General features: G+C 42.1%; 1 protein-coding gene across 4 annotated transcripts in view; it reads left to right on the plus strand.

Annotated features, from left to right (window-relative positions):
* ssbp4 (single stranded DNA binding protein 4) overlaps positions 1 to 15,643 on the plus strand; it is an 87,631-nt gene extending 71,988 nt beyond the window's left edge. Inside the window, exons 6-17 of one of the 4 annotated variants that reach the window (XM_038716149.1) lie at positions 4,165 to 4,248; positions 6,373 to 6,511; positions 6,674 to 6,741; positions 7,924 to 7,988; positions 8,783 to 8,828; positions 8,933 to 8,968; positions 9,107 to 9,161; positions 10,569 to 10,639; positions 10,801 to 10,879; positions 11,281 to 11,309; positions 11,408 to 11,509; positions 12,496 to 15,643. In XM_038716149.1, the coding sequence (XP_038572077.1) occupies positions 4,165 to 4,248; positions 6,373 to 6,511; positions 6,674 to 6,741; positions 7,924 to 7,988; positions 8,783 to 8,828; positions 8,933 to 8,968; positions 9,107 to 9,161; positions 10,569 to 10,639; positions 10,801 to 10,879; positions 11,281 to 11,309; positions 11,408 to 11,509; positions 12,496 to 12,525 (804 nt within the window). In that variant the 3' untranslated portion in view covers positions 12,526 to 15,643. The remainder of the gene's footprint in view (positions 1 to 4,164; positions 4,249 to 6,372; positions 6,512 to 6,673; positions 6,742 to 7,923; positions 7,989 to 8,782; positions 8,829 to 8,932; positions 8,969 to 9,106; positions 9,162 to 10,568; positions 10,640 to 10,800; positions 10,880 to 11,280; positions 11,310 to 11,407; positions 11,510 to 12,495) is intronic. The other 3 variants (XM_038716147.1, XM_038716150.1, XM_038716148.1) reach the window with 3 other exon arrangements.
* The last annotated feature ends 230 nt before the right edge of the window (positions 15,644 to 15,873 follow it).

Genomic DNA, 15,873 nt, shown 5'->3' on the forward strand with positions numbered 1-15,873 from the left:
TGTGTGTGTGTGTGTGGTGCTGCTCATCTTGGCTTTGTTTGTTGTGTTCAGTGATGCAGGCTGCTTTGTGTTCCTGCTCTGTTTGTGTGTGTGTGTGTGTGTGTGTGTGTGTCCAGTAGTTTGACGGCAGTTACACACTGCCCTCTAGTGTTAGCAGCTGTAAACAAGAAAAGAAAACTCAAATGACTGGTACTCTTCCATCCCTTTTTCTCTCTCCCTCTCTCCCCCTCTCTGTTATTGGTCCATCAGGGGCAGCGGTGTGGGTCTTCCTTAAGCTGAAATGAGTGGTGGGGAGGCGAAGGGGCTGTGTTGATGGGTTTGTGGTACTGTGCCAAGCTGTTATCTCCTTAGCCGGGTAGAAAATGATTTTATTAATTGCTTCATTTAACGCTCCCCGTGTCCCCCTCCTACTCCCCCTCTACTACACATACACACAAACAACACCACGCAAACACACTCACTCGCACACACTCCAACCAAGCTACTTTTCAAACTCGCCCTGCCTACACCTCTGTGACAGTTGAAGCTCTCTCTCTCTCCCCCTCTCTGCAGGGACCTGTAGAGAGAACAGTAAGGCCATAAAGGCCATATGCTGCCCCATTCAGATGTAATAGCAGGAAGGCCCAGGGAGGCCCAGCCAGAGGAGCTGTGCTCTATTATGGCACATTATAGAGAGGAACAAGAGAGGAGCACAATCTGTGTTTGTGTCTGTGTGTGTGCGTGTGTCTGTGTTTGCGTGTGCGTGTGCATATTCACACAGCCACATTATGTGTACTCTTCTTCTAAGCTTCGGTCCTAAAGATTTTTGTTTGTTTATTTATTTTTGGTTTAAAGTGAAAAGGATTGGATTATGGTTATGCTAATGGTTGGGGGTGGGGTTAGACATGTGGTGGCTATGGTTACGATTAGGGTAAGGTAAGGCTCCAAGAAATAAATGCAAGTCAATGCAATGTCCCCCTAAGTGACTAAAACTAGATTGTGTGTGTTCGGTTGTGTGCCGAAGAGAAGCAGACTGCTGCAGCTGGATCAGTGCAGCCAGACCCCGCAGGGGTGTCTTGTTAGAGACACACACACACAAACACACACTCAGACTGGCACGTCAACAACAATAACCTCTGAGGTCAGACAGAGCTAGCGCTGCATTAGCCCCAGTGTGAACCTGCTGAGAGACAGAGCGAGTCAGTACAGCTGGTGTTAACCACCCAAAACATACACACACAGAGTGGCAGAACAACCACAGTGGCACCGGTACAAAGCCATAACTGTGTCAACACAGCCAGAGTACACTGTATGTAAAACTAAATAAATATTTCCAGAATGTTGCCTCGATTATTGACCGACTCCATGTTTTGTAGCTGGTTAATAAGTGGCTTTATTGAAGACTTGACAGCTTCTCAGATGAGTCGGTCTCATGATAATGAGATGAATAGAATCAATGCGGCAAGAAAAGTCAACTGCCGTGTCTCAAAAGGATAGGAAGCACCTGTCTTTAGAGCTCTGCTACTGCTGAGCTCAACACTTTTTAGAAAGCGTTGTGAATCCATGAGTAAGTGCTTCTGCTTATGAACAGAAAGGTCTTCTCGTGTATGTAAAGCTCACCTCTCCTGCCAAATTCTGAGCTTATACAGCATACCTGGTAGCGCAGCGGCACTGTGTCTGTGTTTGTGGGAAAGCATTTGTTTCAAGCTGTCAGTCAGATATGTTTATTTTCCCACTGTGGCAGTGCCCATAGGTTTCTGGTGCTCAGCGCTGTCGGCACTCCACCATCCCAGTCATGCCAACAGAGCACTCACACAGGGAGGGCGGCGCATTGGGCAGTGTGGGAAAGGGGAAGAGAGGGAGAGGAAAGGAGGGATTTAAAGGGAGTATGTGTGCAAGTGTTGGTGTCGGGCTAGAGGGACGCATGGGGACACATCGCCTGCACCAGTTTTCACTAGGAATGTCTAATCTTTCTCCTAACAAAATATTGTCATCCATCAATTTTAAAGATGTTATAGTCAGCTTTAAGTAATTTTATTAAACCAGAATGCTTGAGAAATATTTGCTGATTGCAGCTTCTGAAATGTGAAGTATTTTAGCTTTATGTCATTGTAAATTTACTAAATTTATCTATGGACTTGAAAAAATGCCAAATTATGTAAACATGTCTACCAGAGCCTGTCAGAGTGTTTGTGTGTGTGTGTGTGTGTGTGTGTGTGTGTGTGTGTGCGTGTGCATGCATGCGCTTGCGTGCGTGCGTGCGCGCGCATGTGTGTCAGGTTATATTGCACATGGGTAATCCCCTAATCCCTTAGCTTTTCACTGTGATGTTAGATACACACCTGTTGAAGCAGCATCCTCCTCCACCCCTCAGCAGCCTCCTTGCATACACATACTATACATGCACACACATATTCAAACCAGCACGCACACTGAGCACCTGAAAGAAGATCCTGCTTTCACCTGTGAAAAAGGGGAAGATCTCATATTCACACTCATCACTGCTCAGTTGCACAACTCACACACACGTACACACACCCACCTGTAATGTTACCTGATAGCAGAGTGCTTGACAGAGGCTCTGGCAGACTAGGAGATAAGCCTGGTTGGGAAGTGGGTGGTCCTCTTTCTCCGTATTGATGTACAGGTAGTAACAGTTCTCTGCTGAAGCGGCTGCAGATGGAGTCAGATGAGCTTGCTGTAGGAAGGGGCAACCAGGTCAAAGTTCATACAGTATTCACTTTAATGTACTTAGAACAGTGTTTGCTGTGAGCGATTAACTCGAGAAATGGTAAATTCACTGTCGAAATGCAAACTGAAACTGCAGTTCACATACCAGTGTCTGAGTCATCAATACAGAGTGGATTTAAGAGACAGAATAATTTATATTATTTTTGACCTGGGACTCATTTTTCTGTGTTTTGCCATAATGATGTTTGATTGAGTTCAAATATTTGGCACATCTCTGTAGAGTTGAAAGTGAGCAATAAAATGAAGCTTGCTTTGGCCCTTGACTGTGTAATGGACAGCAGTGCCTCTGCCAAACTGGATCAAACATTGTCATGGCAAAATTTAGAAAAATAAGACTGTGATTGTAATTGAATGTTGATTAAAGTCCACCTTGTAAAGTGATCTGACCTCATCTTGGCAATTAGCAATTCCTGTACATAAAAATCAATGTGGCCCTCTGCAAATGCCAGTGACAAATCTCATTTCATGCAGTCCTTGTTGATGTAGCAGAATAGATATGATAGTTGTGCTGTAATTATACATACTTAAATTGGCCATGTTGTAATTACTCTCTGCCTGTAAGGGCAATTAAATCTGCACTACGTGATCTTGACCACTAGTGGGAAGAAACAAACAGCAGCAGAGATTTGCCATTATAAATGAACTTATCATGTTGTCGGCAACATTTTAGCTAACAGTTACCTCCTTACACACTGGACTCACAAAGAGCAGCATTATCATCCCGTAGGAGTTGGGTTTCTAGCCGTGATGCTTATAAATCAAATATTTACTGGTATTTTAGCTCTGGTTTGGTTCAGTAACTACTGTGGAAAATACAAGCTCTACCTGTATGTCTCTAAGCAGTCACTCATTTGCTTTGTCTTTCCACCATGTCATGCTGGAAGGTGTCGCACCTTAACTGTCTTGTCGGAGTGCTTGTAGTGTCTGTGCTGTGGGCTACCATGGTGTTTGGCTTGCTGAAAACTGTTACAATTTTATTGCACAGATTTGCAAGTGGTGAAAAGGCAGCCACAAATTACAGTTTGGTGTTGATTCTCAGTAGGACTGCCATTTCAGGCAGACATTAGATTCAGTAATAATGTCAGAAACGTTTCCAAATGCTGGTTTAAAATGTTGAACACATGAGAATGATCATTAATTTATAATTTTTATTCTTGTGCATGTCATAATCAGCTGTGGAAAAAATGCTACTACAACATACACAATATTAAAAAAATTTAATGTTCAGTTTACCCTTATACTACTACTCTATTCCTACTGGTGACCGGAAAACTGTTTCTAGAAAGGGAAATTATTATTACAAACAGCGGAAATGTTAGATCACATTGTCCTTGTAATCAATGAAAAGGGATTTTGTTGAACATATTTTTTTCAATATCACCAAATACATTATCGTAGCAATTCACTGATATCTTTTTAAATTTTCTTCACCAGGGTCCTCCAGGATCTCAGCCTTCCCCTCATACGCAGCCTCCCCCACACAACCCCAGTAATCCCATGATGGGACCTCACGGACAGGTAAGACGGAAACATTTACACCCTCCCCTAAGCTGCTGTGTTTTAGTTCCCTCTCTAAGCCTACTTTCTCTCACTTTCTCACACTCATTCACTCTCTCGCTCACTCACTCATGCACTCACTCGCACAACAGTGTACGAACAGCACACAGGTCCCCTGTTGTGCTAACAAACAGGACAGGCAGCATCCACGATGGTGGGTTGGATGAATAATTTAGCTGTGTTGGCCCAGCTGTAAGGAGCGGAGGTGCATCTGGAGGGCCTTCTCTCTTCCTCAGCCCAGCACTCATCATCCCATAGTCCATCAATAGACCATTAATATTGCAGCAGAGCCTGACATGGTGCTGCTCTTCATGCACAAACCCACCACAACATGGTCAAAGGAGGAGGGGAGAGGAGAGGAGGAGGAAAGTGAAGGAGTAGGAGAAAAAAGAAAACAGTAGTATGTCAGTCCTCGCCTCAAGGGCTAACTGGAATTATATAACTTGTCCTCCACTTGCCCCAAGCACACACACACATACACACAAAACATACAGTACATAATTACCATTGAAAGCCAGTCTCCTGTTGTATTTGTGTTGTCTGTGCTTATCTCTGTGTGAAGATGATGATATGAACATTATTCTGCTGTTCATGCTCCGTGACCAAAACACACAACTCTCACCCAATCTGCATTCAGATCAGCATGTTTCCCCTTGATACTAAAATACTTGGATTGAGTTCAGAATTAACTCTTATCATCTGACACTGAAATATGGCTCACTGGATGTGGGTATTTGTAGTTGCAGCAGCGCACTCTCATAGGTGATTCTGAAAACCATCTGTCTGGGGTGCTTTACATTATTCACTAGTTGTGCGCCGGCTCTGTATGTGTGTCTTGGCCAGCCATTTCTTGTCCCCTCTCTGCTGAAACATCTGTGTGGATGATGTCTTCAGTTTATGTTATGAATCTCACTATCAGGGCTGCATTTTTGTAGCACTGGTGTCTGGTGATACAGACACGGTGAGAAAATGTGCAGCTGTACAAAAAGGCAAACATTAACATGTAGAACACTTCCTCTCCTTGTGTGACTTCATCCTCCCATCCAACTGTGTCATGTTCCTGTTCTGTTCTGCTCCACCTCCCTCCCATATTGTTCTTCCAGTCTTTAAGTTTCTATCCTGCATGTTCTCTTCCTCTCTTATCTGTCCTCCTTTACTTTTATCCTAATGGATTTTACCACCCGAGGTCTTACTTTATAAAACTTAATGACAGGCCCCTTTTTCTTGGTAAATGTAACAAAGCTACTACAGTATATTATTCGTCAACACAATAGCTCCCCCTGCTGACTTGCAAAGGTAACAGCGCAACACCGTGCAGGTTAGATACAGAGAGTCAAGTTTACTAAGCCTTTTGTGCTAGTTTCACTACCTAGAAGTAGGAGTCTTATTTATTAAGAGTTTGTCTGTCATCAAACCCTGTGACTTGTCCATTTTATGTGGAAACCTTTCTGCTTTGGAGGAGTATATTCACAGATATACAAAGGGATGAGACCTTTACTTTAGGCTGATTGTAAGAATGTTATTACCATAATGTTAGTGTTATTATTATTCTGTAGAGATCTGCGCTTAGATAGTTCAAACCCCCCAAATAGCAGTGTCTTAAAAGAAGAGAGAAGTAAAAAAAAAAAACAGTGGCTTAGCTGATAAAGAAAGCGATACACTGAGACATGAACGCTGTGGGTGGATTGTATATTTTATATCTCATGCATTGTTTTTTTTTTTATAATTTCATCTCTATTCATGTCCTTACTTCTTTCTATAAATAAATATTGTCAGATTACCTTTAATTAATTCTTCATAATCACCGTCTTTTGAGAAAATCATAACGTTACCCTTTCTGGGTATGGAATTCATTGATTTTGGTTGTCTTTATAAATTATCCGCTAGATTTCATGCAAATTCAATTAATGCACTTGTGCATAATCCTATCTTAGAGTTTTGGAATTGCACTTGATTAAAACGAGGTCAAGAGGAAACTTATTTTTTAAACTTTAAAGCCCCATCTGTCAAGAATTAAAGCAAGTATTCTGCTCGTGATCATCCTGAAATAAAGTACTCATTGTCCATCTCATGTCCTTCCTGCAGCCATTCATGTCTCCAAGGTACCCAGGTGGCCCGAGGCCCTCCCTCCGTATGCCAAATCAGCCTCCTGGGAGCATCCCCGGGTCACAGCCCCTCTTGCCAAACAGCCTGGACCCCACCAGACCTCAAGGTATTGACAAAGGTGTGGTGTTATTTCAGAGAGGGCTGCTCTTTCCCCTCCTCGCACACTCGCAATCTCATATTGGATTCTGAATGAGAACGCTTTCTTCTCATTTATGGAATGATTATTGATCTAAATAGTGCTGCCATTCTAACAAGCTGCACTCTCTGTGTTTCACCACAGGACATCCAAACATGGGAGGTCCAATGAGAATGAATCCTCCTCGGGGCATGGGGGGCATGGGCCCACAGGTAGGTACCTGTTTTATTGCTCAAGCAGTCATATAGAATAAAACACAAAGGACTGTGTTAATAAAGTCATGACAGTGGATGGCGTCCTTCAGCACTACCAGCCCACTGCACTCTCACTCAGCAGCTGCCACACAGCCAGATTTGAAGGTGCTTGGCCTGTCAGTTTATGAACAAACCCAATGTTGGGTTGCCCTTCGTTAAGGGCTACCATAAAAGAGCTATAATGTCAAACCAGGCCTTTAAACTGCATGCAGAACATCCTTCGTCTCTGCTGATGAGAAATTTAGGTTCTGCCAGCCTCGTAACTTTGCCTTTAAATGTCAGAAACGCTCTGATGATTAGCTTGGCTCCGAACAGAGCTCACCCACTGCCAACGCCAGTCCTACTTGCCGACTCCTACCTTGGGAGACAAACAGAGATGGAGTACTCAGGCTGCTCTGCGCCAGCCACCACCAACACATTTTGACCAAAAATGGTGCCAATTGTGGCTCTGTTGGTTTCCTTTTTATCACTTTAATTTTTGTTGATGCGATTCAGTGTAATACATAAGATGCTTAAACAACAGTGTCCTTTTGAATTACCATTACCAGACAGCTGCTTCATCCTGCACCCAACCACCTCCCGCTCCAACATCACCTCACACAAAGACACACACACACACGCTCTCCCTATGCCCCTCGGCCCCTCTCTGTGCCACCCTGGCTCGGTGACTTTGGCAGTGAGCGTACCAGCAGCTGGCGTGGCATCTGCTCGACAAGTGTAATCGTCTGCTGAACAAAACTCTTCCTCTGAGTGGAGCTGCTCTCTGGCCTGCCCCTCTACTCTCTCTCTCTCTCTCTCTCTGTCTATATCTGTCCCATTCACACACACTCTCACACACACAAATACACAAGTGCCAGCCAAACCCGCCTGCTGGGTAGCCATGAAAACATACACGTAAACACACAGAGGGGAGCATGGACACATAGAGGCACATACACAGAGGCACACAACATACTGACATACTCAAACACACTCACACACAGCTGTGCACTTCCACGCACACACACAGCCCCATACATCACATAATTATACACTAGTTAGTGGGAGACATGATCGTCGCTGACCTTCATTAAGATTCAAACCTTTAGACAGAGCAGGTGTGAGACGCCACGCTTACTGTGCCCTCCTCTCTTTGTGCAGAACTACGGCGGAGGGATGAGGCCTCCTCCAAACTCCATGGGGCCAGGGATGCCGGGCATGAACATGTTAGTAAATTGAAATGAAATGTTTGTGAATTCTGCTGCCAAGGAAAAGCCTGATGTAGAGGGATATTCATTTTCTTTTACTACCCAAGTCTTATCTTTGTTGTTTTTACCGTTGTTTCTAGTGGTTATGAGAACATTTTTCTCACTGAGTCAGTTGCTGAGATGTGGGACTCTGCATAACTAAATGCACGGTGTACGCACCACTACAGTGAGCATGGAACTTGGTTTGCAAAATCAAAATGTACAAGGGATCGATTGGATAATAGCTGCAGCACTTGCTTTTGCTCTCTCCTCCAAATACTGCTGTTGTTTCAGCCCTTTTGGACTAATTTGTCCCCAGATCTCAGCATAACGTAGTTGAGAAAAGGAAATTTCAGCTTTCACCAAGAGGTTTTGGAAATCTTACCTTTCTTTTAATAAAACCCCAAGAAAATAAATTGACTGACACTGTCATGTCTTTGAAATTAGACTATATCACAATGCAAAAACTATTCTGGTTTACTGACAAAACTCTTTATTGACCGATTATCTTATAAGAAAGAATTACTGCATTAGGATGTTTGTGAGTGTGTGTCTTCTAGATTGCTGCATAGTGCTGTGCAACCACCCTCAAAATGTACAGTTTATCATGTAAATTCACCTCTGGATTATCTGTTTATATCAACTAGTAGACTGTGTTTATGAGTTTAAGAAATCACTAATTAGAAACCATCTCCTGTGATGCATGAAACATGGTTGTGTGCTAGAAATCTTTAATTAAATATTTTAATCTTCCTCTCTGTTTGCTTCCCCAGGGGTCCTGGTGGAAGAGGTCCATGGCCGAACCCCAACACCAACTCAGTAAGTCACATTCTCTTACATCTTTATCTCCTACATGACTGATTGTGTTTACAATAACTGTGTCTCATGTTTTGTTTCACCCCGGGTCTATTCTCTCTCCGCAGATAGCTTATTCATCTTCATCTCCAGGCAACTATGTGGTAAGTGTCCCGTCATGGACTCGTGTTCGACCACGGGCCATAAATTACCTGTCATGCAGTGATATCTAAAAGGCGCGCTGCCATCTAGATGCACTCAGTGCTCATTTCTCTTTTTCACTCGCTTCTTCACCCCCCCAGGGCCCTCCAGGGGGAGGCGGCCCACCAGGAACTCCTATCATGCCTAGCCCCGGAGGTGAGTTATACACTTTAGTTTCCCTTCTGATTTCTGCTTTTATCCAGTGTTCACTGAACAAGGGCTCTGTCTTCGAACATCATATCTGTTCTCTGTCAGATACACATCTCTCATTGGGAGAGAGTGATAGGATTGTAAATACTTCATAATTTTGCATGTAAAACATTGAAAATGTTGAAATATTGTATTGAGGCTAATTTGGTATTGGTGGGATTTTTGTTGGGTATCACATTTGTTGTGAGCATTTTCCATTTTTGGCACATTCAGGAAAATATTCTAGTGTTGTTAGTTGTGTTTTCTCATTGTGGAGACAGTTGTGTAAAAGGGAAGCCTAGACATGTCAGGCTGCAATCAAATGATCCATCTCAGCTTTGGTCCGTCAATCTAGTGTCTCTGCTGGTATCCTGTAGATGTTCTGTTTCTGCTGGCCTGTGGAGAGCTTCTTTTTGTGGCCACTATTTATTATTTATATACGTACCTCTATTGTGATACGTTGCCGGGGCAACCTTTTGCACAAAACACTCCTGCTCACACGTACACCGGGAGGAAAAGTATATTTCCACTGCAGTCGCCAAGACTGTATGCACGCACGCACGCACGCACGCACACACACACACACACAAAAAAAAATGCACACCTCCCACTCGGTATTGCCCCCCCTCTTCCAGTCACGACAACACAAGCTAGATTCAGGGACACTAACAGGCAAGATCTCTCCACCACTTTGCACATATGATGTATCCATCTCCTCCCCTGTCTTTTAATTATTATTGTTGTTTTTTTCCTGCTCTTCTTAGTCTAAAACTCACAACTTTCTGCCTGCAATGTCAGATCAAGGTCACCTCATCCTTCTGAATCTTTTCAGGACAGACAGACACATGAGGACAGCATGTACCGGTTGTTGCTAAGTTGCCAAGGTGTCCATATAAAAACATGGTCAAATCTCTTGATTGTAGGAATAAGAGATAATGGGTTTCTTTTATTGCACATTGCGGAGAGCGGCTTGTGAATTGATTGACAGACAGATTTACTGACATTATGTATTGGCACTTAAAGTTAACATACAGGTAGTCTTTTGTCCTGTACTGCAGGAATAAGAAAATGTCTGGGCTGTAAGTAAATGTATTGTACAAATGGCAAAATTAAAGTGAAGCGATGTCAAATACAGTGAAAGACGGTGCAAATCCAGACATTTCTGTGCAGCCTAGCTTGTTATTTTCCATTCATTACCCCATTCCATACTCCAAATCCCCGTTATCTTTGGACATTTTCAAGATCAACTGGATATTGGTTATGAAAATAGGCAGAGGTAACAGTATTAGGGCTTACCCACAAGTATTTGTGAGTCTAGGAGGAAGTGTTTTACAGTATTCTGAATTTAAACATCCATCTGCTCTTTATTCATAGATTCAACAAACTCAAGTGAAAACATCTACACAATGATGAACCCCATTGGCCCTGGTGGAAATAGACCTAATGTAAGTAATGTCAGTTGGTTCAATTTTGAATCACAATAAATAGCTTTATTGTTTCATCATTTCACCCAAGATTTATTTCTTATTTTTCTGCATACTCTGCCAGGCTAACCCAAGCATGTAGAGAGCAAGATGAATGACATTTTACTGCTATTTTTCTTTAGTTCCCAATGGGACCGGGTCCCGATGGACCCATGGGTGGAATGGGTGCTATGGAGCAGCATCATATGAACGGATCACTAGGTGAGTAGCCAAAGAGTGATTGCTCAGCTCCTGATTGTATTGAGTGAAACCTGTTACTTTCTATGAACCAAGGCATTCAGAAGTAGGACTCTGCCCTCTCATGGCTTGTAGAGGAAGTGTTTACCCTCCGCCTGGTATTAAACAAAGCTAAAAACGGATTAGTGGGGCAGTGAGTAGGTCAATTGATCCTGTAGATGAGTTAGACATGATCACTGAGTTGGTGCTCATCTGTATCTGAAACAAATAGCTTCATTAAAGGTCATTACATGTGAGAGGGCAGGCTGTTTCTACTTGCACTGGAAATCCTGAACTGATGTTGAATTAGCGGCAGGACGCTATGGATCAGTTAGCAGTCACCTCATGATTATAACGGTTTCTCCTTTTTCCATTTCTGATCACAGGCTCTGGTGACATGGATGGGTTGCCAAAGGTAAGACTGACAGACTGTCTGTCTATCTATCTGTGTGTCTCTTTGTTTGTCAGTGAGGAGTTATGTATTCTTATTGGTTCTTTTCATCTGTGTTGAAGAATTCTCCCAACAACATGGCAGGCATGAACAATCCTCCCGGCACTCCGCGGGATGACGGCGAGATGGCAGGCAACTTTTTAAACCCATTCCAAAGTGAAAGTGTAAGTAACAAAGGAGCCAACATACCTATTAAGCTGGGAACAAACTAGAAGACTATATAAAATCAATACCAATATCAATGTTTAAACAATTTGTCAATATGGACATGCTACACATCGTTAGATCGGTTAGATTCTCCACAATTCAACCGTTTAGTTTGTTTTACAGAAACAGTTCAGATTTACTGGCATGGTAAACAAGAGATATATAAAAAGCCAAATTGTTATACCAGTGATATTGAAACTGGTTAAAATAAACAATTTGATCGTAGCCGATTTCCCATCTTTGCTGAGCGAGAGTTTTGTGCGAAAGGCATGAAAGGCCTGTCCCATATAGATGTCTGTCCCAAATGTAGGCAGGTTGAGGTTGGTGATTGAAGCAAATAAAAGCCTGGGCAATTAATTGAAGTTTTACAGTAAGCCAGCCTTTATTTTTGAGAAACTATCTAGCTTGCATTAGACTAATCAAACAACTAAATTAAGACATACAGACGAGACCAGCTCCTGCTTCGTTTAGCATACACTACCAAAAAATCTCCATGACCTTGAAACCAGTGCTCGGGCTAAATTGAGCTGATAACTGGTCCTTTATATTGTCCCAAATATTGTGCCCAGTTTCCCCAGCTTTACCCCACACACACAAACATAGCATGCACAAATGCGTGCATGGAAAAGCACCACATAATATGCTTTCTCTAAAGCATGGAGAGATTGTCATATAGTGGTTAATGTACAGTATCTTCACTGTGATCTGAAATCCCTTAACATTTTCTCCTTGGGCTGGACTCTGCTTTGCTTGCTGCTGGTTTACTGACATAGAAAGTCAATTACCAAGAGTTAACTGTCATGTGTAATGTATGCTGCAAAAGGCCGGTGTACATGGCATTTAGTTTAGTTAGTTGTTTTGCTTTCATCTTGAACTGGGTAGTGTAAGAAGTTTAATATAGTTTTGGCTTATCTCCCCCCCCCCCCCTTTTCTCTCTTTACAGTATTCACCCAACATGACGATGAGTGTGTGATTTTTTTATTTTATTTTATCTTTTATTTTATTTTATTTCTTTTTCATCTTCCCTTATCCCAACTCCCTGTCCCATCCACCCTGGTGCGTCTTGCATTACCCTCCTCCCTTCCTACCTCCTCCTCCTCGTGGACGGTGTGCTGTGCCACACAGCCCCTGGGGATGCCCCTGGAAAGCAGGACTCCCCTCAACGCCTGTAAAATGGGTGTAAGAACATGAAAAGGCCTCCAAGCAACAGGAAGAGTCTCTTCTTCACTTCTCCTCGCCTGCCGGGCCTGAACATGGGCCCTAGGACAGTAAGAGCCAGAAACTGCTCCAAGCCTGTCTCCCCCAAACCCAAAACCTGCCCTCATGGGTGGCATTCAAGTCCAATCAAGATGCCCCTCTGCATCAACCACCACTCCATTATATCATGCTGATCATAACTTATGTGGGCATGCAGTTGTTGACTGACAGGGGCTGAAAACTCTCATTCAGAAACTCTGCTACTGTGGGAGAATGATTTAAAAAAAGAAAAGACAAAAAAAGATGAACTGATAATGTTATTTTAGGCAAGAATGGTTTCATTAAATGTTTGTATTTTTTTGTTGTTGATGGTGATATTATTGTTATAATTTTCATAATTGATATTATTCTACTAATGATTTCCTGTAAAGGGCACATTTTATCTCAGCAGCAGCATCAACAATGACAGAATAAGCACACACTTGGAAAAATGCACAATGATTTTCTGTTTACATGATTTTAGCTTATTTGATGTTTGTTTTTGTTTGTCAGTCTCACTTCACATACCTCTCCTTTAAACTTCCTCTGAACTTGTAGCTTGAGTCATTGCCTTCTAAATGTTTGTAGCATCATTTACATAAACCTTCAAAGTAAGTGTGATCGGAATAATTGATTGTCTTTACCGAATGAAGTAGTTTGAACTGAGGTGTTAGTGTCTAAAACTATCCATACAGTTAAAACAGAGGCTTTCTGGTACAAAGTGTCTGAATGATCGTATCTTGTCTTAATAAGCATCCCTTCTCACAGTTTTCTAGGTTTATACTGCGCGGGAACGGCTCAGATGAAATCCTGAGATGATTGTCAGGACAGGTGCCAGTTCTTATTCAGTAATAGACCGAGCGAGAGAACATCTCTTCTATGAATTTGGTCTTGTCTGTAAATACAACATATTTAGCTTGTATTGTGGTTGTTTTATTATCTGTTATTTACAAGCTGTCTGTGAATCCTGAAATGTGGTTCCTTCCCCTTCATCACTTTGTTTGATTTCAACCTCACTGTGGACTCCCAAGTGGCACTGTTTTCATCCCAGGATTCATTCTGGTCTCTCGTCAATGTCTCCTTTTGGACTAGGAGATACTGTGGGACCTCAGATTCACTTGTGAGGCCCGCTTTCTCGCTGTGAGTTTGGGTTGAACTCACAGATCCTTCACAATCCACTTTCTTAACCCAGACAAGATGGGCTAAAATAACCGTCTCCTTGGAGCTCCCATCGACAGGTTCCCTCAGCAAGTCCCGTATTTACAGGATAATGGATCCAGAGATTTGGGAAGCTGTAGCAGCGTGAGTGATGGGAGCAGAGTGATGCACCTTGGGGTTAACAGACTGTACAGCCACATGGGTCTAAAGAAGAGGAACAATAATGGGAGACTTTTTAAATGGATCTATTTCCTTTTTTTTTTTTTGTGGATTGTTTTCAGCAGATTGTTTTTATTTTAAATATAATCAACTGAAAAAAAAGCCCATAGAATCTGCACACAAAGAAAAGCATAGATACATATCTCGCTATTTACTTTGTTTCTTTCTGTATGTTATGTACTCTTGGCCTGATCAGCTCTCTGTCACTGTTTCAAAGGGATAAGTGATTTCTTATGGCATCACACTGCAGCACTTACGTCCTGGCTGTGTTCAGACCAACAATAACTAAACAACCATTGTAGCCTCTATGGGTGACGGTGATGTACTTAACAATTTTCTGATATCAATGTGAACAGATTGTACCCAGAGAACAGGGACATCTCCAGCAATTGGCTATCGGTGGCCTGGGAAACACTCTTCCCAGTGTTCCTTCAGTGTACTGACACACACCTCCCTTCTTTCCTCCAAATCCCATCCCTCACCCCCACTCCCACCTCCACCCCTACCCCTCTTTAATTTCCTTTTTTGTAAATACTGTATAATGCATTTTGATATCATTGACATGTTTTGATATGTCAGTCACTACCAATGAATACAGCTGAAAGTAAATTATAAATAAAACTGTCCATGTTTTTCATAGAGAATGGATGCGCTGACTATTTGGCTCATGTGGCTAAATTTCCATTAAAATGTATAGAATACAGTAACACAATAAATGCAGACTGTATGCTTGTATGGTTGGGAGGATAGGACAGAGAGAGGACAGGACAGAGAGAAGCAAACAAGCTGTGGCGTCCTCGCTCTGCCCTTGTCTCCTTATGTTTCAGTTAAATGTTACTATTGGCTTTGAATAATCATTTGAATACTTTTTTCAAAGGGCATCTTCTCACGTGACCTCTTATTGCAGTTTTTAATATGAAGGATTTTTATCAATTCATGAAAACTTTTAAAAAGGTAAAAATACTTAAGAAAACCTCATTTTAAATTAAGAATAGATCAAACATTAACTGTGTCCTTTGCTATGCGCTCCTGTTATAGCGTTGTATAGACTGAAGCTCTCTCACTGATCCTCTCTCAGTCCTCTGTGTATATCGATTGTTGGCCATCGCTGTACTTCTATTGTGATGTATAATACTGTACCATTAGGAAGATTTGCTGGTCAGGTGGGGTGGGTATGTGGAGAGGGATGGGGATTAAAGGGAGGGGATATGAATGATTCTCCTGTACCGTTCATGGTCCTTTCTGATGACACGGCAGTATTCAATATGAAGCAGTCTGTCTCTTGGGTTTGCTTTGTATTTACATGGTAGGGTAGTTAAGAAACTTGTCTTAGGGACTTAGGTGTCTTGTGTAGGTAATAAAGATGTTCTTTGTATGTTTCTTTATATTGTAAAGTTTCTTTAGACTGAAAGAAAAACAGATAATTTGCTTATCTAAAAAGAAACAATGCATCAATAATAAATGTCATTTGATTTTTCCTTGTTGTTTGAATCTCTTCCTGTGAGCTCTCGTTTAACTTTCAACCCCAATCTTATGCAGTACACAAAGATAACTTATACACACACACATATATATATACATATATATATACACACACACATATAGTGTGTGTGTGTGTGTGTGTGTGTATGCCTTTTTTCTAAATCAAGTCAATTTCTGACATAACTACTTTCCAATGGACGCATTATTTTCAAAATTGATAACTTGG

The sequence above is a fragment of the Micropterus salmoides genome, unplaced genomic scaffold, assembly GCF_014851395.1.
Source record: "Micropterus salmoides isolate LMB-PRFRI ecotype aquatic unplaced genomic scaffold, ASM1485139v1 Ms_hic_scaffold_13, whole genome shotgun sequence".
Lineage (NCBI taxonomy): Eukaryota > Metazoa > Chordata > Actinopteri > Centrarchiformes > Centrarchidae > Micropterus > Micropterus salmoides.